The sequence below is a fragment of the Anopheles coustani genome, chromosome 3, assembly GCF_943734705.1.
Source record: "Anopheles coustani chromosome 3, idAnoCousDA_361_x.2, whole genome shotgun sequence".
Classification (NCBI taxonomy): domain Eukaryota; kingdom Metazoa; phylum Arthropoda; class Insecta; order Diptera; family Culicidae; genus Anopheles; species Anopheles coustani.
Window position 1 is genome coordinate 75274687 of NC_071288.1, and position 23508 is coordinate 75298194.

The 23508-nt window shown below is 43.1% G+C and overlaps 1 protein-coding gene across 3 annotated transcripts in view; it reads left to right on the forward strand.

The window, feature by feature from the left end:
* The window catches only part of LOC131260478 (receptor-type guanylate cyclase Gyc76C-like), a 72977-nt gene extending 50307 nt beyond the window's left edge, over window positions 1–22670 (forward strand). For 2 of the 3 annotated variants that reach the window (XM_058262209.1, XM_058262210.1), the window contains 13 exons: window positions 2665–3356; window positions 4862–4930; window positions 7645–7854; window positions 8416–8570; window positions 9170–9389; window positions 10310–10487; window positions 10581–10777; window positions 12371–12664; window positions 14283–14615; window positions 14684–14849; window positions 14935–15244; window positions 15331–15724; window positions 18053–22670. In XM_058262209.1, coding sequence (XP_058118192.1) covers window positions 2718–3356; window positions 4862–4930; window positions 7645–7854; window positions 8416–8570; window positions 9170–9389; window positions 10310–10487; window positions 10581–10777; window positions 12371–12664; window positions 14283–14615; window positions 14684–14849; window positions 14935–15244; window positions 15331–15724; window positions 18053–19789 — 4902 coding nt within the window. In that variant the 5' untranslated portion in view covers window positions 2665–2717 and the 3' untranslated portion in view covers window positions 19790–22670. The remainder of the gene's footprint in view (window positions 1–2664; window positions 3357–4861; window positions 4931–7644; window positions 7855–8415; window positions 8571–9169; window positions 9390–10309; window positions 10488–10580; window positions 10778–12370; window positions 12665–14282; window positions 14616–14683; window positions 14850–14934; window positions 15245–15330; window positions 15725–18052) is intronic. The other variant, XR_009178159.1, reaches the window with a different exon arrangement.
* The last annotated feature ends 838 nt before the right edge of the window (window positions 22671–23508 follow it).

The window sequence follows — 23508 nt, forward strand, 5'->3', positions numbered from 1 at the left end:
CTTCGTCGAACTGATGCATGAGGGTTGACCACACAGCAGCTTGTCGTACAGTTTCCGGGCCCGATGTTTAATGCATGCAGCCTAATTTGCAGTCCGTTTCGATTTCTTTTGGATTTTGTACGATTTTAAATTCAATCTTGCCTTGTCTCATTGGACGTTACTTTTTAACGTACCCATTTGTTGAGCCACATCGCGAATGGAACTTTCCTATTTTTGCTTGATTGCTTTTGCTCTTTCCCGGTTCAACTGTTGGTCGATAGGACCAGGTTTTTGACCACTTTTAAGCGTATCCTCGAAGCTGAACTCCTCCCGAAACTTTTGGATGGCGGTTTGTACGGCTCCGATACTCACACCTACCGATTTTGCCAATTTCCTTAGCGAAATGTAAGGAGTCGAACACCATTTGTGCAGAACGCTTTTGCGCTTTTTGACGGAAATGCCTCGCATTTTAACAGAAACGGTTGAAAAAATAGTTTGGATGCACTATCTAGTAGGTTTGAATGTAAACAATCAAACACCCGAAGAATCAACTGTTTGGCGTCATCCGTTTTCCAGAAACGTAATTTAGAAATCGTGCTTATACTTTCTGGGACACCCTTTAAGTGCTTTTAAACTTGACGAGTATGCCTGTTGATTTTATAAAAATACATGACCCATTGCCTTTTTGAATTTATTGATTACTGAGGGATTATTATAAGATCATTACAAATAAATGTTTGAGATCATTCACATCTTCGTTCGTTTTTGTGGTTATTGTAAATGTTTGCATGTCTTGTTACATGCCCTTTTCAATCCATGTTCAGGTTCGTGGAGCTTATGTTTAATAAGTGGAACATTACCAGGGACATGGTTAATTAAGATCCCTTCCAGAACGTTGGTCCCACGGCTTCCTTTTGCCACCTCGCTCTGGATGCCGCCACTATGCGAATAGCTGTAGCAGATTAGTAAGGTGACTAACATGATAATTAGATGCATGAGTGAGCAGAGTCAAATCAGCCCTGCTGGACGTGAAACTGTACCCTCTCCAGCTCTTTATGATTAGTTTGTGGCTAGTTTCTACCTGCTGTCTCGAGTTTACAAATCCTAGAACCGGAACGTGCATTCTAAACCCGACTTGAAACAATACTTGCAATCGACCGTTGTGACAATCTGCGGAACCGAGAGATTTGTCTGCGTCTCGAGTACGCAGATGGTAGCCATGGTTGCCGGTCTTTCCGTTTGACAAAATTGTGGAAAACAAAGCCAACCGTAAGCCATCACGCGTACATGATGTAAATCAAGGACATCCCAGCGAGTCTATTTGGCTTGGTGCTTTCCCTGGTGACAATCGAAAGGAAAACCGGCAGCTTCGTTAGGTTTGTTGTTGTATCAGGTTGAGTGGTTCGTTTTGATACAATTCGATTTAAAGTCGTTAGTGGTCGCTTGTCTTTCGTGCGGATCCGGATGCCCGTCTCTTATGGTTGGTTCTGGGTTTCTTCTGTTTTTTTTTTTTCATTTATGTCTCGTTTGACGAGTAATGAGGCTTCAAGTGAATAGCTTTTGGTTTTCTTAACATCTTCTTAACTCGCTGAGTATACTCGTCTGGTCAATGGTGATTAACGGTTAGTAGGATTTTATTTGAACTGCCCCTTAGTTCTACAAATTTAGTTCAAGTTCACATTACCATATTTAGTTTGAAGCCTGCTCCGGAGCCGTTAGTTTTAAGTAGTGATGATAATAGCAACTCATTCAGAGATTTGAATCAGATTGAATAAATAATGATTCAAATCGTTTAGTTACTCTTTTGTGATTTTAAACGTGACGAATGAGTTAGTGGTCGTCACAGAGATTTGAATTCTTAGCTCTTAAGGGATTCGAATCCCAAAAGAGTGAATAAGTTCCGCTAAACTAAAGCAAACTTTCTCGTCATTATTGACGTTTACCGTAATCGTACATGATTACTTAATGTGTGTGGCAAGCGACATTGCCAAACGTATGGACAAGCTATCCATGGATCGATAGTTAAGCTCAAGAGATTGATGAGCAATGTTGACAGTGATCCGTTTGACATTCAACAGGATGACGAGGCTAAGCTATATCCTGTGAGAACCTTAACACGTTCCGTACCTCGTCGCCACCATGTTAAGTGCCACATTGCGTTTTTTCTGAACTATTGGTTTTTTTTTTTCTATTTTCTCTTTAACGACCTTCTGCATTTATGAAAAAGATGAAAAACGAAAAAAGAAACGTGTAAAATCAATTAATAATTTCCCGTCAATTAATAAATCCCGAGTTGAAAATCGAATTCTAGATTGGGATTCTGGAGTTGGTCGGAGCCGTTTTGTCTATTTTTGTTGGAGAATTAGTTTTTTATCCTCCAGACCTCCCCTGCTTATCCCTGTTGAAGTGGAGGTATCCGGATTTCTCCAAAATCCCGAATCCTCAGAATTCAAATACAAGATTGGGATTCAGATTTGGATTGCGATGTCAGATCTAGTATTCGGATTCAGATCCCTTGAGATCTTGTCATGTGTTACGTAACACAGCAAGAATTCGGATTGGATTGGATCGTTTTTCTGAACCATCCCCGCCAAGTTCAATATAGTTTAAACAGATAGTATAAGCAGCTCCAACACTTGATACCAATGTCTAAGAACTGTCTCGTTTTTCTTCTCTCTTTTGCAGCCGGTGTTCGAAATCGGTTGGAGTCGCGCTGATCGGCCCCATTCGAGGGGGCCATGACGCGTTGGCCCGTCCTCCTGCTCGCACTGCTCACGGCGACGCTCGACCATGTTCCGGCCACGGTCGGCCTGAACGCCGGCTACAATGGTGGCGGTTCGGCTGCCGGCGCCGGCTCGAGCGGGGCTAGTGCGTCCCCGGGTGGATCGGGCACGGCTGGGACGTCGCCCTCGGCACTGCCGCCCTACCCTGATCTCTTCAACCCGTCGCCTCAGCAGCAGCAGCAGCAACAAAGTCAGCAGCAGAACCAGCAGCAGCAGCAGCAACTGCAGCACTCGTCCGGCTCGTACATCACGAAGGCGCCGGTCGACTCCCCGCACCAGAAGTTCCGCAACAACCGCACGGTGCTGACGCTCGGCTACCTGACCGCGATCAAGGGTAACCTGCTGGAGAAGCAGGGCCTCACGATCTCCGGCGCGCTCACGATGGCGCTGGACGAGATCAACAACGACCCGGACCTGCTGCCGAACGTGACGCTCGCCCTGCGCTGGAACGATACCCGCGGGGAGACCGTCGTCGCGACCCGCGTCATCACCGAGATGATCTGCGACGGTGTGGCCGCCTTCTTCGGCCCCGAGGGTACCTGCCAGACCGAGGCCATCGTCTCGCAAAGCCGCAACATACCAATGATCTCCTATGTGAGTGTCGACAATTTAAATCTGCTCAGGAAAAATTCCGAAAATATCCATTAATATCATTTTTAATATTAATAGTTGCATATTTTAATTTTAAAACATAAAACACGGCATCAATGGTATGGTTTTGATAGTTCAGATGTGTTCACTATTCCTTTAATTAATTCTCCCATGCTCGAATGTATAGTTTTCGTCTTGTTAATTTAAAACTTAGCACAAAAGAAAATTTAAGATTTTGTTGTGTACATCTCCGAAATATACTGTAGTTTTGCTTGCATAACATTACTTTCCTATTACTACACCTCAGTAATATCTGCCAATTGCCTTAAAACTGAATAAATAGGATAAATTTGGCTATGATAGTTGGACTATTTATTTATTTATATACTCCTACATACATCACCAACTTTTAAGTTATCAAATGACGGCTTTTTGTATTTAGTTCAGAAGTTTGTTTCAATTACATCGAGCTTACAATTTCACATTTTCCTTCTTTTTTGACAACTTTGTTAAATTCCTTACAACTATTCCGTGATGGTTTCTGTTGAACAAAGTTTAATTGATTCATCAAAATTGTTAGTTCAATTTAAAATTCATTGAAGATGCTGTCAGATCTGATTGACATTACTCTGAACCAACCAATAATGTGTTTTCCATCATCGTGTGGTCTCGAGTGGAAACACGTTTTTTGCACGCGCTTCTGGTGCACGCCAACATCGACTCGAGATGCTTTGATTCAACGGGGAAGCTTTTCTGCGTGGAGACGTGACAAATACTCAATTTCCTCGTCATCGTGCTGGCTCAATTTTTGCATCCCACATCGTCTTCCCTCGACCGTTGATCGCTGCCGACCTGAATGCACCGTTGAAAATGCATAATGTAGTTCTAAAAATAACCTACATCCGTCCGCTGCACGTTGGTTCGTTCGAAGCACCAGGGGCAGGTCTTTATGCAACACTAACAATTGGAACTTTAAAAAAAATCTATGCTAGCGTAGCATAGGAAAGATGAAAGATGCAAATATTGAACGGAAAGTACAACCAGCTCAGGGAGCTAATAAAAAAGTGCAACGTCGATGAGGTGTAAGGAAATACGGTCGGCGGTCGAGCGTGCTCTCGCGCCTGCGATCCATTACAACGACTTGACATTTGATCCTGTGTGCAACCGGTTGGAAAGAATGAAGCTGTTAACTAGCTGCCACGAAGTCGCTCCGTAAGGAACGCGTCCTTGCATAATTACACTCCTTGCTCTTCTCTGCTCGGTGGCGCTAATGGATGACTGTAAAGTCAACAGGGCGTAAGGCGGCGCTAGTAATTGATTGGATGCGATGATAATTATCTGGGAAATGTGCAAACATTTCGATTTCCTTTGCGTAATGAACCGCTCCATTGCTCAGATTGCTAGTTAACATAGGCAGGATTTTCTAATATGTTGTATTTTTTTGCAGAACTGCTTTCTTTGAAAATTCACCTTTTTTTATTAACTCTGTATTTCCATTTTCATTCCAGAGATGTTCGGAGTTGCAGCGTAGTTCTCCGATTCCTACCTTTGCGCGAACGGAACCGCCAGACACTCAGGTATGCGCTCGTCATTTCGACCTTCGTTGGATCCGTTCCGTTCCGGAAACAATCTTACATTCAATCAGTCAAATTCGTCACGAAAATATACATCAAACTTTCCCCCGTAAGCTTCGTGAAATGTAAAAAGCTGTCCGTACTGAGTCTTGTCATGTTAAGCAGACGATCTCATTAGCATAAACCGTTCTGGTATGTTTCTTCGTCAAGGAATGTGCATTGCAGGGTTAAATGTTAATAGGAATAATAATGATGGTCGCAAAAAGAAATTATAAAAAATCTGCCAAGTCATTCATGCCATCTTCTCCATCTTTTTAGTTTCCTGTACACCGTACCGATTGGTTTCGCTTTGAAGGAACTTCCACGACCAAAAACATTTCCGTAGGAAAAGAGCATCCAATTTCGCTGACGGTCGAGAAATGGATGTCTTGAGGAAAAGAACGTAAAGGAATCAAAATGAAAAAATCGCCGTGCGTAAAATCAACACAAATCCGTCAATATCAGCGCTTTCAAAATTACCCACCGGCCACCCCCCCCTGAGATCTCTGTCTCCAAAAATATCTTCTCCGACCACCGGCCAGTTCCAATTCTGCCATCGGTGAAGAATTTGCCAACAAATTCGAAACAAACAAAAAATGCAAACAATCGGTGTTAATTTGTGCATCCCATCATTTTTCGCGTTCACTTCCGGATTGCATTTCGTTCGCCGGAAAACTGACACCGCAGAGGGCAAGCGAGCCACAAATCGAAGAAAAACACTCCCAAACCAACCGAATCGGAAGTACTGATGCAAGCAAGTTACGGTGCGGAGTTAAAACATTCAAAAAATGTTGACCAAACCTGTGGTATTTGCAACGCGCTTAATTTACTCCTGTGTGGTAACAAGAGATCAGCGTATTGTTTGACTAGCTTGAAAAATAAAAAAATACCTACCGGAAAACTGACACCGGGAAACCACCAAGTCGGTTGGGCGGGCGCGTGCACGCCGTGGTCGCTTTTTCTATGTTTCGCTGTTGGGTATGATCGCCCTTTTTCCCTTTTTTGTATTTAGTCAGCATGCTCCATCGTCGTTCAGGTGTCGGGTGCATAAAAGGCGGAAACACGCGCCACTTTTAGGCGGCCCGACTGTATTTCCCCTTTGTACTGTCTCCTGTTCCAGACACTTTATCGTATCAGCTAATCATGTTGCAGCGACAGTGGAATGCATTTATTTTAATTTTGTTTTTAATATTTTCACTCCCCGTCTACCTTAAGGATTTTTTTAAAATGAATTGCTTCTTCAGCAGTAAGCAGTTTTTTTCATTCACACTATAAATATTTATTGAGAGAAAAGATTTAACTCTTCCTACCATGGAATACAAACATAGAGACATACAATAAATAAAATATCCATGGAATAGAAAAAGAGAGACATGCAAAACATCTTGTGCACTATTGGCATCGCGAGATGCGAGGAAAGTTTGTTTTCTTCGTATGGAATTGACTCTCTTGCGTACTTAACACTAAATCTAGCACAATTAAACCAAATACTTACACTTTTTGACAGCAAAAAGGAAAGACCATAATAAAATTCCGCAAGCAAATTATTTGTGCTTCACAAAAGTTGTGTCCAAAAAATGTATTATTTCTACGATAAACGTAATAGCTAACCGTGTGTGTCGAAACATTTGCGCTTTTTTTTATTACTTTTTGAAGAAAATAGGCTGGAAATGCCTATACATTTTTGTGCAAAAAAATAAATAGAATCATGTAAAACATTTTCGCTAGAAGAAAATTGATCACCTCAACGATGGTTAGAAAAACATACGTCTGTTATCGGTTTCTAAACCATTTGTTGGGAAGCTTTCGTGTTAACTCTAGCAGTAGATTAAAGGTTTTTACACTACTTTTATTACTTTTAGGAAATTATATTAAATGAAGAAAATATTAAACTATATCCAAGTAAGGTAGTTGTTATTTAAAAAAAAAGTAAGCAAGTTCCAATTTTAAAAAGTTCTAATTTTGAGCAAAACATGTGGCGTGTTGGATATGACAATCATGCACTGTACTGAACTTGATAGAAGGTGGCGAAGATGCGTTTTAGATTAATGTGATGCATAAATTTAAATATTATTTATACTACGGTAAGGACATGTTTTTATCCATATTTTCCTGCGGCGTTAGACTGTTTGTGTTGGATATTTTGTTTTCATCAGCTCGTGAGAAGCTTTCCAGTGGCCCAACTAACCGGCATCATTTTATTCAGTCACAACTTTCTTTCTCCTTGTGTCTTGCGTTGGCCCAAGTTGTCTTACCGTCGTTGAAAAAGATTCCCTTCCTGACGCTTCCAATGGCATTTCAATCTGTTAACCGCAATGCCTCGTGTTTGCCGTAAGGATTATCTTTGCCATACCATCCGTGTTGCGGTCCAAAAACGGATAAACATGTCCAACACGTTCCGTCTTCCTATGGGATACGGTGGTTTGAGCTGACAGCAATCCGTCCGATGATAACAAAACAAAAATCTGCCTCAAAAAGGATGGATATAGGAGGGTGGAAATACAATTTGTCGAGAGTAAATTTCGTTTATCTTTTCTGCTCGGTCGAACATCCTTCCCCCTTCCCGCAGTGTTAGATCGTTGCAACCCTTTTCACTATTTAGAACATTGTTTTGATTGCGTCGACACGGGACTAACTTCCTAACGTCCACCCCGCACTTCTCTCTTTCCCCCACACAGGTTATCAAGTCCATCATCTCGCTGCTGCAGTACTACGGGTGGCGCAAGTTTTCCATCATCCACGAGCAGCTGTGGAAGAACGTGGCCCTCTCGCTCGAGGCGCAGGCCATCAGCAACGACCTGCAGGTGAACCACGTCGAGATGGTGTTCGACAACTACAAATGCTGCCAGGAAGACATGGACTGCTGCCGTAGTGGATATTGGTACACGGTATTATATTATTACATAAATAACTAAATGTTGTCTAGAACAGAATGAGTTTTGGTTTTGTTTTTGCGTGTTGTGCGCGTTTCGTGTTCATTTGTTATCGCTTTTTGTCCCTCCCCATTGTTGCGACGGCCATAAACACAAGATATCGCGCATGTTTGTGTTATGTTTTGAGAAAATTGTGTCCCAACCCATCTTGTAGGGCGAAATTTGAAAAGGGTCTTTGTTCATGCGATTTGAGATAAAAATAATAGAGAGTATTGCAGAGGTTTTCAGAGTAAAAACAAACTTCAACCATTTAATGAAGCCATTATTGGTACCTAGTGTAGCATGATTTCATTTAAAGTTTTCAAGAAACAGTTCATCTAAAAATGTTCTTTTTTCTCGCCTCCATCCTTTACTACAATAAGTTGAAACAGTAGATTCAAGCTCTCCACTGCATGGATATTTTCAGCTCCATCAATTTGTTCGTCCACAATTTTCGTGTCGCTTTGTTGTTGCCTGCTAGCAATCAGCGTTCGGTTTAATTCACTGTTTTATTTTTCCTCCTTCCACCCTCGGCAGGTCATACAGAAAACGTTGAACCGGACCAGAATCTACGTGTTTCTCGGCAGCAGCAACCAGCTGGTCGACATGATGACCACCATGGATGGCATGCAGCTGTTTGCCAAAGGCGAATATTTGGTCATTTCCGCCGACATGATGACGTTCTCGGCGAGGTAAGTAATCGCGAAACCCTACCACTTATCTATAGAATGGAATAGAAAACGTTTCATCCGTATCCAAATAGTCCTACATTGGGTTTTTTTCTCATGTAGTGATGTAATAAAGCGCCAATAAAGGTTCTTTCTCCTTTTTTAACCTTTTCTAACCATCAAATGATCTTGACCGGCACGGAAAAGCGTATAACTTCGTTTCCAGTGGTTTGTGTGCCTTTTTTAGCCGGTTCTAGGAGTGCCGGTTAAGTAGCTAGTGAATTGAATTTTAGCTCCACTCGATACGGGTGGACAAACACACTTCCTTGCCGTGTCCTTTTTCATCTCTTTAGCTCTTGAACGCTAATTTCAGAATCAGTGAGTGTCCTTCGGTTCCGTTCTGTTACTGAGTATGAGTCTTCGTTGGCAAACACCAGAAAGAAGAATGCAATGTTAATTGAACTGATGTTTGACGGAACAAAATGACCCGCCAATTTATTTTTCAACTAAAAGTTTCCATCCTATTTGACTTAGGCGTAATGTTTCTTTGTCCCGAAGACAAACCAAATGCAATTCGAACCGTGGTAACATGCTTCCTTTTCGTGTCCTTTTTTCTCTTCTAGGCTGTCTCAAAAGTACCTGTGGCGTGCGGAGAAGCCGGCCAACGTCAAGGACTGCAAGGATCTGCCGGGGAACTTCGTGAAGCGCAGCAAAAGCTTGCTGGTTGTCGTCGCGTCCGAGCCGCTGTCTACGTTCGAGAACTTCACGCACAAAGTGCGCGAGTACACCTCGAAGGAACCGTTCTTCTTCAAGCAGCCAATACTGTTCAACCAGTTCGTTAAGGTACTTTGCCTACGTCCGCCTGCTTCGTAGTAAATCAACCGTGTTGTAGGCAACTCATTGTGGTTATGTTTGAAGAATATAAGTCGTCTGTGCACGGGGGATCGCAAGAAAAATCATTCTATGATTCGGTTAGACAAATGGTTGACGTTTGAACAATGAAAAGTGGAAATTAAACAGCAAAGAAAATCTACTGTTGCGGTTCGTGCTCGTTCGTTCCTAAACTAACATTTGAAGTGTTTTGAAGAAAACGAAAAAAATACTATACAATCGTACGTCGAAGTATAAACCGTAAAATTCTTCCTCGAAGGTGGTGCCTCGATGCGTTTATGTACATGAAATAAAATGTAGTTGCGTAGTAGATTCAACGAAAGTCTGAACAGGTTGTTGATATCAAATTCACATAGCGTGTATACGGTCTGAGGGCAGTAGACTGGAAACACTTTGCATGATGAGCTTAATGTAAATATAGAAAAAACGGAAGAAATGATATCTATTTGAACTATGTATTCGATTTGAGAGTAATCATTATTAAGGCAATTTTTCTAGTTTATTTCGAGTATTTTTTTTCCAATTTCTTATACTTTGTTATCCCAATTACAAAGATCAAAACTCGACAAAATCATCGGAACGATTCTTTTCAACGAAGCTTCCATCTTGTGACAATTCTTCAACGAATATGAAGTAATGTTTACGAAGCGAAAGCCGTTTGAAAGCTTACCTAGATCAAAGAGTTGCAGTCCGTGACATTCGTTCGTTTATGCTCCTTTAGCCTCTACTTGGTAACCGTCAACGTAATAATTGTTTCGCTTCCGAAGCTTTTCTGAAAATTTACATAACTTGCTGTGATATGTCTTTCGTTTCGTTATTGTGATATGACAATCGTTTTTTATATCTGTGTTATTTTTCTGATTGTGTTGCAGTACGTATCGATCTACGCGGCCTATCTGTACGACTCGGTGAAGCTGTACGCCTGGGCGCTGGATAAGCTGCTGAAGGAGGAACAACAACACCGACCGCTAACGAGCGACGTGATCCGGGACGTGGCCAGCAATGGCACCAAAATCATCCATACTATCATCAGCAATCGAACCTATCACAGTGAGTGCAGCTCTGCCCAAGGGCGTGAAGAACAACGAGTGACTCTGTGACGTATCAATCCTTCTTGCTTTTCGTTTCTCTTCTTCGACACAGGCGTTGCCGGTGCGACGATCAAAATCGACGACTATGGCGACTCGGAGGGTAACTTCTCGGTGCTGGCGCTCAAGAAGGAGAACTACAACGAGGACAACTTTTCGTGCGAGTATCAGCTGCACCCGGTCGCACACTTCCAGATGCGCCAGCCACAGAATCTCAACGGTACCAGCCAGCATCGAAATGATGAAATTCCAGTGAGTGAGTCGTGATTGTTGTTTCCGTATTTCGTTTGTCTTTGCTTCCCTTCTTTTTTTCAATGTTAACCACCTAACGAGAAGAGCCCGGTGAGACACCGGACACAAACATGCTAAAGCTATATGAATCTTTGCTCACATGCAGACCATCTAAAACAGTTCATGATGAACCTACACGGATAGGAGGAAAGTTTGTTATTGTTTGTTGTATTTTTTGTGTTTTAAATTAAAATCGGAATGAAATGCATTCTGGTTCTCCTGCATTGGTACATTGCAATTAAAAACTTTGTTTCACATCTAATAGACTTTTGTTGCAACTAAGCTCCGGCTCTGTTTTATCTACCCCCATTACATCCGTCAAATTAAGAACGTCGAACTCTACTAATGAAATTGTACATAGGGAAACGGTTACCAGCTGCAGCACATTTCGTTTTTTTTTTGTGGCTTGAATTGCTCATGTTTTTTGAAATTGAATTGCTCATGTAAATTGCACTACGTCTGAAATTAAACACTTTATTCGATATTTAAAGGTGCACTTAATATTTGATATGGTTTGATAAACTCGGTACCAAGGACACTGGAGAGAGTTGTACATTAAAGAGATAATTAAGTTTGCATCCTATGAAACGCTACAATCTATGGTAATGTGGCTATGCAATTATCTTACCTTCCTTTTCACATGAAAGCTTAAAAGTCACAATAACCAGAATAACCGTACAGCTTGAAATCTGTAAAACATCGCACTGAAAAGAACAGGTAGAATATTACCACAGGTTTATGCTAAAAAAAGATCAAAAATGAATGGCAAAACTCGTTGATCAAAAGACCATCAAATCCAACCCTCAAACATACTTTTTTTCATCTTTGTATTGCCCAAAACGAAAACGAAAAGAAAGATCGAAAACGAGAATCATAAGCTTCTAGTAGTGACCGGCGGGACTAGTAGTAAAAAGCTGCCCAGAAAGATGCGTCCCAAAACCAGTATGCATGTGAATGATTGCTCATAACTTCTGCCCAGCAGCGAGTCTACAGTGAGATCCCTCTGTGCTACGTGCACGGGAGGATTATCAATTATTTTTTCACATCATTCACCCGCGCTCCTCTCGGGAGTGGAAATGTATTCGCGCTCTGCGTTACCGTCAATGGTACTTAAGCCCAGCATTGTCATCCGTCACGTGCAATCGAAAGGTCCTTTTGTGTTTGGTGGGTGGACAATTTTTAACCGCACATGGAGGCAGAAAAAAGAATAACTGAATTCATACACTTGTTGACGAGCTGAAATCCATACGGACGACAAGATTAACTGGAAAAACGATTGCAGAAATTGAACTTTTTTCATATCCTCATGGCACAGTGTTTGGGGGCTTTGAACTTTTTTCTGGTTTGTTTTGATTTGATTTGATTTAAAATAAAATCTTCTCATGGAATAACCAATACGGACGATGTGAACTTTTTTATTCCGGGCAAACCAGCACCCGCGCTCTGTTTTTAACTCAATCACTAGCCGGTCCCTCTAAACGAATCCCCCATTGTATGGCGAGAATAGGAACCTAATAAATAAAAATATTCCACTTTCCACCCGCTCGTCCGCAGGAGTTTAAGCTTGTCAAGGTAGGCAGCACGATCGATTGGGCCGGCACGGACCGGCCGATGGACGAGCCGTCCTGTGGCTTCGCCAACGAGCACTGCATGAAGGACGACACCCACGTCATGTCGATGGTGATAGCCGGCGTCCTGGCGCTGATACTGTTCTGTGCCGGCGTCATCACGATGAGCATCTACCGCAAATGGAAAATCGAGCTGGAGATCGAGGGCCTGCTGTGGAAGATCGACCCGAACGACATCAAGGGCTACTTCAACACGGAAATAGTCTCCTCGCCGAGTAAGGTAAGCGCCGGGGGGCTGACGGAACGCTGTGGCAGTCGAGTTGTACTCGGTTGGGTTTGAATTTCCTAAAAGTAGATATAATTATTCGTTTTAAGGGTGACAGAAATTAAATTGCAATCTGAACCCTCACGAACTTGAACGTCTAATAATAAAATACCAACCGTTCACTCTCTCTCACTCAAAAACCTCTCGTTGGAAACCGTACCACCTCCACAACGCCGCCTCATTGAAAGGTTCTCCGTTAAAATCACCCGGACCCGAGACCGGCTGTCACTTGAACATGAGCCAAACGTCCTGGTTGACATTTGGGATTCGGCTATCAATCCCGTCATTTGTGCCACCATCAAGCAGGTGCTAACGAGTCGGGCCGGAATTTCCGATTAGCCTTTCGAGACCTTTTATTCATCCACCTATCGGTGTGGGCGTCATTGCTTTTTTTTTTTGAGTAATATTTTCATTTCCCAGCCCGTATTCGTATCCCCCGCCTCTCATGAAAGAGTTTCACTTCAATCGTTTGCAAATAAAAAACCGAAAAATCGTTTGTCCTTTTTGTTCGTAATCAATTTACTTTCCATCGTAGGTCGCATGAAGGACCGTTTTATGTTATGTTTCCATCTAGGCATAGCAGCTGTTTGTGGTGATATGGGGGGAGGGGGGGGCGGGGGGGGTTGGAAGAGGGAAGAGATTTACATGCATCATGCTAAAATAGCGTTTGGTCCTGTCAATCTCATAACTCCTACGCAACGATTCAATTTCGAATGCCATAATTTAAATAAACGAACATTTAAAGTTCCACATGGCACGAATGGCGATCGTTGTGGAGAATTTTTTCCAGCCCTATAAACATCGTTGTTTATACGTTGTTCGTGTGTGTTGTTCGAGAAATGAAGGTCTGCTTTCTCTTCGATAAGTGAATGTACGACAGAAAATGTTTGTAAGATCATTTTTCTGGTTTTTTGTATTTGATATTTTTTAATTTTCAATCCAAGTCATGCTTCAAAAACGAATCTAGAAAAATTTTGATAATAATTGATGATAATATTATATTTATTAAATGATATAATAATATAGGTATTACTTTTACTGAAAATTAAAACTTCTTATGGTCTACATTTATATTTTCTACACACTGTATTTGTACAAACTTTACGTTTGCAACAAGTAATTTTTTTGTTATAAAAACCTGTTATGTTTGGAATGAAACAACATATACATTATTTCTAATTGTATTTTCTTAAATTGCTATTTCCTATAAAATTACATTTTTATACACAAATCATTTAAAGCCATGATAATAGTAGATAGTATACTATGTGACAGTATTGCTAAACGACAGAAATCGTATGCATAGTTCATATATGCTTATGCAATTGCACTTTATTGCAAAATTAAAATCGCATTTATTGCGATGATGTTTTTCAAACTGAATCCTTCGTTATGAACGGTTCATACGCTTTTAACAACGAAACGAGACGCATTGAAATGCTCTTGATGTGAAACAATTTCCCCTCGGTTTGACTTTAATGTTCACTCGATTGATAAAGCAATGTTGCGTGCAGGATGCACCTCTAACGTATACATGTTTTAATTCGTTTTTACACTTCTTCTCCCAACACAGCTCAGTTTGGCGAGTGCCCAGTCGTTCGGGTCACGCTGCTCCAACCAGGTGTTCACACCGACCGCCCGCTTCCGCAACGTGGTGGTGCGCATTAAAGAGCTGAAGTTCTCCCGCCGGAAGGACATCTCGCGCGAGATCATGAAGGAGATGCGGCTGCTGCGCGACCTGCGGCACGATAACATCAATAGCTTCATCGGGGCCTGCGTGGAGCCGATGCGGATATTACTAGTCACTGATTATTGTGCCAAGGGAAGCCTGTACGATATCGTCGAGAACGAGGATATCAAGCTAGATGATTTATTTATTGCATCACTGGTGCATGATTTAATTAAGGTAACGTCATCTTCGTCAAAATTCGGTTGGATGGAATGAAACTAATATACCCTTAATTCCATTCGCAGGCAATGATCTACATTCACAGTTCAGCTTTAAACTATCACGGTAATCTGAAGTCATCGAACTGCGTCGTGACGTCGCGGTGGATGCTGCAGGTGACGGACTTCGGTCTGCACGATCTGCGCCACTGCGCCGAGAACGAATCGATCGGTGAACATCAACACTATCGCAGTAAGTAGAAGTCAAAAGCAATCCGAACAGAGGTTCGACAAAATAGAACCAATTCTCACCCGTTGGATTCGTCTCTGTCCGATAGATCTCTTCTGGAAGTCACCGGAACTCTTGCGTCAGCCCAGCGTGTACGGCAGCCAGAAGGGTGACGTGTACGCGTTCGCGATCATCCTGTTCGAGATCATTGGCCGTCGAGGTCCGTTCGGTTACACCGAGCTCGAACCGAAGGAGATCATCGAGCGCGTAAAGACGCCGCCCGAGCCGGGCAAGGAACCGTTCCGGCCCGACATCGAGAGCGTGATCGACAACGAGGAGGTGTCCGACTACGTGATCACGTGCATCCGGGAATGCTGGGACGAGAACGCCGACCTACGGCCAGACTTTCCTAGCATTCGGTACGTGTGGAAGCTCAAGAAGCCGTTTGTTTCGGGATTTCGGTTAAAAACCATTCGATTCCTCCCTTTTCTCCTACCCCATGCAGCAATCGGCTGAAACGCATGCGCGGTGGCAAGTCGAAGAACATCATGGACCAGATGATGGAGATGATGGAGAAGTACGCGAACAATCTGGAGGAGATCGTGCAGGACCGGACGCGGCTGCTGTGCGAGGAGAAGCGCAAGACGGAGGACCTGCTGCACCGGATGCTGCCGCAGCCGGTCGCGGAGAAGCTGACCAAAGGGCTCGGCGTCGAGCCGGTGTCGTACGACTCGGTGACGATCTACTTCAGCGACATTGTTGGTTTTACAGCGATGTCGGCAGAGAGTACGCCGCTGCAGGTCGTCAACTTCCTGAACGACCTGTACACGGTGTTTGATCGCATCATCAAGGGCTACGACGTGTACAAGGTGGAGACGATCGGTGACGCGTACATGGTGGTAAGTGTGATCTTTACTAGAAACTACAAAGAAACTACATTTCGTTGTAAATTGATCGTTACGATAGTCGGTTTATTGATTCATTGTGTTACGGCACGTCTAACCAAGTAGATCCCGCGAAGGAAGACCTCCTTGCTTGATTATCGGTGTGCAACGGGAAGTTAAGTTTCTGCCGGCTAATTGTCAAAGTCTCTGACTCTCTATTACCATCAAGCTAGTTGCCTCAAGCTTATGACGGAGGCCTATGCAACAGATGGGGAGAGTTGATCGTTTCGAACTTTCGGATATGGCAGTGAGTGAGAACGGATAAAAACCAACGAGGTTACTCTAGTCGGAGTTTGAGTTAACACTAAATTTATTTCGAAAATGTAGCTCCTTTTATACCAGAATTTCTTCCTGGTATGGAGTAATGTTTACATAGATTGTGATAATATGTGTGGGACGGATAATTCCCACGCATTGAACGTGCATTGTTCTTATTGGAATAGGAATAGGACTCATTATCCTAGTCCTCTTGGTGTGACAATTGTCGCTTAATTATTTTCCTTCGTTCGCTTCATGCGTGGGACCGCAATCGTGCCACGCATGCCTAAACGTCTCGTTTCCGGTGCATCGTGTCCCTTTCGTTTTATGTGTTTATTTGGGCACACGATCGCACCTGATACCGAAAGGTTTACAATTTGTCCCGAAAGGTTCTGATTTAGGTTTGTTTGATGAGCCGCAATCTACATGCGACTCGAGCACAACGTTGGTGCAGCAACACATTGACTACAAGATTTACGACAAGACAAAACCCGAACTTGAATCAGCTTGAACAATCATGTTTCGAATCGTTTAGTTACTCTTTTGTGATTTAAAACGTGAAAAATAAGATAATACCGCAGATGTACCATATTTGGCGCAGTTAAGAAAATTCTGCATAAAAAGTTGAATAACAAAATCAATGTTCGGTCAAATCATACCATTTTTTGCACAGTGCTAGCCTAACTACCATAGAATATAAGAAAAATAAGTGAGAAAATTAAATTCTTATTTCTTCAAGTTTCAAAAACTCTGTGTGGCACATTATGTTCCTAACTTGGCGCATGGTTTTTGCAATGTTCCTTATTTGGCGCGATGTGTTCCTAATTTGGTGCACTTAAAACAAAATGGATGTAGTTAATTGAATTCAACAGCTATATTCAAAAGTCAACTTAAAACAATAGAAACACTTTTCAACAGCAATTTAAAAACCAATTTAGCTGTTTTTGCAGCGGACTTTGGCTTCTCTCGTGAAAATAAAACTATCTCATCACTAACTTTTATAATCTCATTCATCAAAGCCTTCTATGATTCAAAAATATCTAGTAGCGCAAACAGTCATATTCTTCACGGTGAATAATTAGGAACACTGTGAGCCAAACTTGGCGCAAAATTGTTCACTTCAAAATTAGCATAATAATCTCAAAAAGCGCCAAATCTAACCACGATTCATTGAAAATACTTACTTTTTTACAGTTTCTGATAAATAAAATCCCCAATAATTTTTCCTTTGCGTATAAATTATTGGAAACAGTTGAACCCACTCCTTAGCAGCGTTGCTAACGCGAGTAAAAATTGGCGCACTTGTGAGATGGAATTTTTCATTTAATTATATATACATTCAATAACTAAAAACCATTAACATGTTTTGATGCGGATGTATTGTACAAACATAAACAAATATTTAACTCCCTATTTTAGGCTGAAATGATTTGGAAATAGTCTAATATCGAACAAAATATTAGAAAGTGCGCCAAGTTTGGACCCGCGCCAAGTATGGTGCTTCTACGGTAGTCGTCACAGAGATATGAACTCGAATCTCAAGAGTGGCTGAATGATTAAAACAGTTGCTAGTCTCCGCAACGATTCGAATCCCGAACAAGGGTTTCGAATCCCAAGTACATATTCGAATCACAAGTGAGGATTCGTATCCTATGAGTGAGTGAAAGAGTTACTAGGCACCACAGAGATTTGAATCCGTAACAAGGAATTTAATCATAAACAGGGATAAGAATCCACATCAAATGCAAGAACATCTTTAACACATTCTCTTTAGTTTATTTACTCTGTTAATTACTCTGATAGGTTCGAGTCCCTTTTTGAGATTCGAATTCCTGATTGCTGAGCAATTGCTTAGGCCACTAGCATCTTTTTTAAGGATTCGATTTAAAAAGGGGCTACAATTAGTATCCGTGCGAGTTTAAATGACCCAATTCAGCAATAAGATTCAACTTACTCACTCATTTTTACTCAGTACACACGTCGCTAAACTGAATTAACCTTTTCTGTTGCTATTTCCTCGATCAGGTTTCGGGTCTTCCCATCACGAACGGTAACCGACACGTCGGAGAGATCGCTTCGATGGCACTGGAGCTTCTGCAGGCCGTCCGGAGTCACCGGATCGCGCACCGGCCTAACGAAACGCTGAAGCTTCGCATCGGCATCCATACGGGGCCGGTGGTGGCGGGAGTCGTCGGGCTCACCATGCCCCGGTACTGTCTGTTCGGTGACACGGTGAACACGGCGTCCCGCATGGAATCGAACGGCGAGGCGCTAAAGATCCACATCTCGCAGCAGTGCAAGGACGCGCTGGACACGCTCGGAGGGTACGTGATCGTCGAGCGCGGCTTAATCGCGATGAAGGGCAAGGGCGAGGTGATGACGTACTGGCTCGAGGCGGCCACCGAGCAGGCCATCCAGAAGATTCCGGTCGACGCTCGGGATCTGCCGCCGCCACTGTTCTGCCGGCCGCGGCGCAGTCCCAAGATGACGTACGACTCGCGCCATCCCAGCATCATCGGACTGCCGGGCGGGGGTGTCATGATGATGGGCATGGGTGGAAGCTACATGCCGGGTAGCAGAAGACAGTCGTGCGCGTACCGGGTCGGTGTTGGCGGAGGGGCGGATCACGAAAGCAGCTACAGCCTGCAGGGATCGATGTTTGGGCCGATGGTGGTGACGAGGGCGGATTCACCACGCTCCCAGAGCCACCGGTTGGAGAACCTGCTGGCGGGCACGAACGATGATGATGATGATTCGCAGAGCACGCTCGACCAGCGCACCAGTATGCTCGGCAAGATCGCCTCCAGTGAGAACCTTAAGCGCGTCCTGCTCGGTGGAAGCAGTCCCGGTCGCCGCTGGAGTCACAAACTGCGTTCAATCACGTCCACCGACGATTATAAGCAGCTTTGTCGGATGTCCTCGAACGGAGGTGGATGTGATGATGGTGGTGGTGGTGGCAGTGGTGGCGGTGGAGGTGGACGATCTTCCGAGGCGGCCGTTCTCCGCGAGAGCCGATCGCTTGATCCCTTCCCGGTCACGACCGAACCGAGCCGAAAGAGCGCCAGTAGTCGACTTCTTGGCGGTGACCAGGTGTTAACGAAGCGCGCTCCACGAATCGTTCGGAGTAACGCGGCGACACCGTCACGAACCGGATCTCAGTCATTCATGGCAACGGCTCCCGTAGCGACGATCAGTCACGAGTCGATCAACAATCACGACGACTCCTACCACCAACAGCACCACCACCATCAGCAGCAGCCCGAACACTATTCACCTCAGAAGCTGCTCGCCCTCACCAACTCGAACCATCCGAAAGGAGCGCCACCACCACCGAACAGCCATGCGGCCTGCGAGGCGTACAGCAAGTATCTGCACAACAACAACTGCAACGGCTCGATCGGTGGCAACAACTCCGCCGAGCAGCAGGAGCAACCGAACTGTCCGCTGCTAACGCGCCAAACGTCCCTCACCACGCCGCAGCCGGAGGACTGTCTCAGCGGGCTGCACACGAACGCAAACAGCGGCAGCAAACGGTGGTACTCACTCGAGCACGTCGGTGGGCCGGACGGGGACGAGGACGCCTGCAGCAAGAAGTCGCTCACGCGCGGCTCCATCAAGTCCTGGCTGTTCGGGTTCATCCAGGGCAACGGGTTCAAATCGAGCGACAGTTCGCTGCGTAAGGTCGGCGTACTGCCCGCGCCGGTCGGTGGCGTAACGGGCTTCGGTGAGCTGCAGTCGAAGGAAAACGAAAGCATGGTATGAAACGGTCTGCCACTGCCGGCCGCAACCTCGACACCAATCAACCAACCACCACCTCCACCACCGTCACCAAGAAGCTAGAACCACAAACCTTTTCCCACAACCGAAACCAACGAGTAGCAAGTTTTATTTTAACGTCCCGAACGGTGTTTCGTTGGCAATCGACGGAACGGGCGGCATACCAACAAGAACCTTCCCGTTTCATAGGACGTCGCGGGTTTTTATTTATACAACCGTTTTTTTTTTAATTGTAAAAATCCTTTCCTCATTTTAGTTTCTTCTCCGTGTAGCCTGATTGTAATCCGAGTGCCATGCTTGTTTTTTTTATTTTATGTGCGCAATTAAAGTGTCCGTAAAAGAGACCGATCTGTTCAACAAGAAACCAATCCGACAAAGATCGCATCCGTGGACAAAGTGTTCTCAGTGCGAATTATGATCGGTTTTTTTTTAATTTTTCGTATTTGTGTACCCACTCGGTATTCCCGCCCCGGGGCAAAATGGCGAGTGCAGCGATGCACAATAAAAATAAGGAAAAGTGTTGCCTGGATGTGGACACGGGTACACTTTTTTTTTCGAACCGAACGAAACGGCCAAACATGCAACAGGCAGTGTCAAATGCTTTTAGAAATATATTTTAATAGCACCAACCAATAAGATGTAGTTCGGTATAGCAAGGGAGACAAACTATATACAATAATGGTACACATGCAGAAGATTCAACAGCCAAAAAGGGACAAACAAACAAACAAACAAACAAAACAAGTGTTGTTCAATAAAAGCACACAATAAACCACAAACCAACACACCACCACAAACAGTAAACCGCACAGCAAAGATGTAAAGTTAACTCAAATGGTGAAAAGGAAGCTGGTTGAAACGAAGTGGTTCCGACAACAAAACAAGAAATAGAAAACAAAAAATCAGTAAACGAAGCGGGCGGAGAGAACGAAAAAAATAACTAGGCTGTGAAAATAGATGTTAATCAACTTTACGAATGTTCATATTTTCCGCTCTGGCTTCCGCTAACTGAGCGCGCTGCACTACGGCTGCAACAAAGTGGAATCGTGTTTGTAAAAAGGAATTTTATGTTGTGAAGAGATGTGTGAGAGAGAAAATGGTTTGGAAGAAAGCAAGTGAAGGGATGAGCGCTGGCGAATGTGTTTTTCTAGCGTTTTACTGGATGGACAAGTTTTGGCCAGTTTGTACACCAAGCCAACAATTTCACCAACCTTTACTCCGTCTCTCTCCTACTGCGAGATGTGTTGCACAAACAAGTTCACCAGTTGAACGTTTTGAGAAATTTCGTAAAAAAAAACGTTTTGTACTATTTAGTGGAGCGATCGGATTGTCTTGAACGGTCGTTTACAACTGAAAAATATGTCTTCAAAAATACATCTATAAAATACATATACATATACGTGTGATGTTCTGAACGAGCACATCGAGCCAGCCAGACTGTCGCGGTCCCTTATGATCGTCCTTCCGATCGTGATCTTCTAGGCATGTAGTATACAGAGATGTTTTTTAAAACTGTTTCCATCAATGTATCGATGTGCGCACCGTTTATCAATGTAGGCTGCATGGCACGCGTAACAGGGTGTGTGTGTACGTGTCTATTGTGCATAATGTACTTTAAAGTGGCGTTTCAAATATGTTACGGGATATAAATGTGTCAAACAGCTAACTAAACAATTGAATAGCGAATAAAAGGGAACCCATTTGCACACACAAACACAAACACATGTAGTCAGGATAACAAATCTAAAATAAATTAAAATGGATAGAGAATTAAACAAAAGTAACAGTAATCTAGAAGATGAAACCAATTAAAGCAAACCGACACAACGCACGCTGAAAGAAGCGATCCACAGGAGGGGTGTGTTTGTGTTTGTAAGAAAATATAATATCGCATCCTACAGAAGGTGTGTGTGCGTCCTCGGGAGGAAGCACGCCGCGGGTTGCGCCGCTAAAAGTGCGCATAGATTTACTGCGAGTTACGTATGGTTGGAACCGTGGTGAAACAGCTAAAGTTACCGTCGTTAGTAGAATGAATTTAATGTTTTATGAATGTTATACTATACTACAGCGAAGCCGCGTTGGAGAAGAATTAACTCACGCGGGAGCAAACGCGCGCTCACGCAAACAATGGCCTGGGCCGTCGTAGGAGAACCAGAAAAAGAGAGGGTTAGGAAAAACAAAAGTGGATAAAACATGAATTTTTGTTGTTAAGGATTTCAAAAGAGTAAGTGAAACTGCTTCATCTTCATTTCGTTGGCGGTGTGGCGAAGAGACAACAAAACGAACACAAATTTAAAGACAACATGAAACCAGCAGTTTGCCCGCCAAAAGGAACACAAACAAAATAAACGACCCAATGAAAAATGCGCATGGGTGGCCTTAAATTGTACACGAATCTCACGGTTTGAAAAGTTTCCGTTTCAAGTGCAAAAGCAACAAAAAAGAAAAACCGGACGAAAAGTCCTGAAAATGCGCGAGTTTTATTGAGCAGGGATCTTTTACCCACTGGCAATATACAGTTCGATACAGCTCGAAGCTTTAGGAAGGAAAACAAACAACCGGACATCGCCCGCAACCGGATTGCACCCGCATCATCATACTTCAGAACATATGCAAAACTTTGGTAGTGATAGTGAGTTTTAGTTTTGTTTTGGGAAAAGACCAAATGTGAAGATGAGAAATGGGGGAGAACAAGAGGAACCTGACGGTAGGATGCAAGTATCGTTAGGACATATGTTTTACTACATAGAACGGGTTTTAAACTATCAAATCATTCATTGTATAGAGCAGAGTGTATGGACGTTATACGAGTGTGCCCTTCAGTAAGGGTACAAAAAATGTATATTTATTGAAAATAAAAACAAAGTCTAAAATATGGTATTTGAGATACTATCAGTTAGTTTCTTTTTTTTACGACGAACGAAATCGAACCAATGTCAATTATTTTAAAAGGTTTATAAGTTATATCAAAATCGCTGGTTGAACTACGATACACCGTACTTTGCCAACCCAAGCAATAATTCTTACGCTTCGTCATTATATATCCGAGTTTCCGCCTCATCCCTCATATGCGACTGGATACCCTATTGCACGAGCCATAAATCTGATCAACAGTGTCATAATTCACTCACCATCGAAACCTGCTGTTATCGTACGACCCGCGGTCCGGTAAAGCATGCAACCAGTGGGGTGAAACCTCAACCTTTTTCCACCGAAAGCTCACAAATGCGTGTTTGTGGCGTGTCAGGAAAAAGGGGCAAAGTTAATCATTCGCACGACTAGCGTTATGCAATATGCGGTTGCGTTTGGAAGCCACAGTTAAGTGTAAATTGATTTTCATTGGAATTCTTCATTCCTAGAATGCTTCATTTTGAATAAAATATTTTAACCTTTCACGACAAGTTTGTTGTTGAACCGGTTGAAATATTTTTATATTTTTAGCCAACCTTATAAATTTGCTTCACTAGAGAGTCATTTTATTTATCTGGGGCAATTTGCATAGATTGAAAGCGTTTGCTATGATCATAAACATTTAAATGCAATGAAAACTAGAAAAAAAAACTGGATGAACCTGCTTAAGAACTTCTGTAATGATTTACTCTCTACAAGAGCTTATACATTAATTATGACAACAAAGGACATCAACTAATAGAAATATCAATAAGTCAGTTTTGAAATAATCGAAAAAAATATTCCACACATGC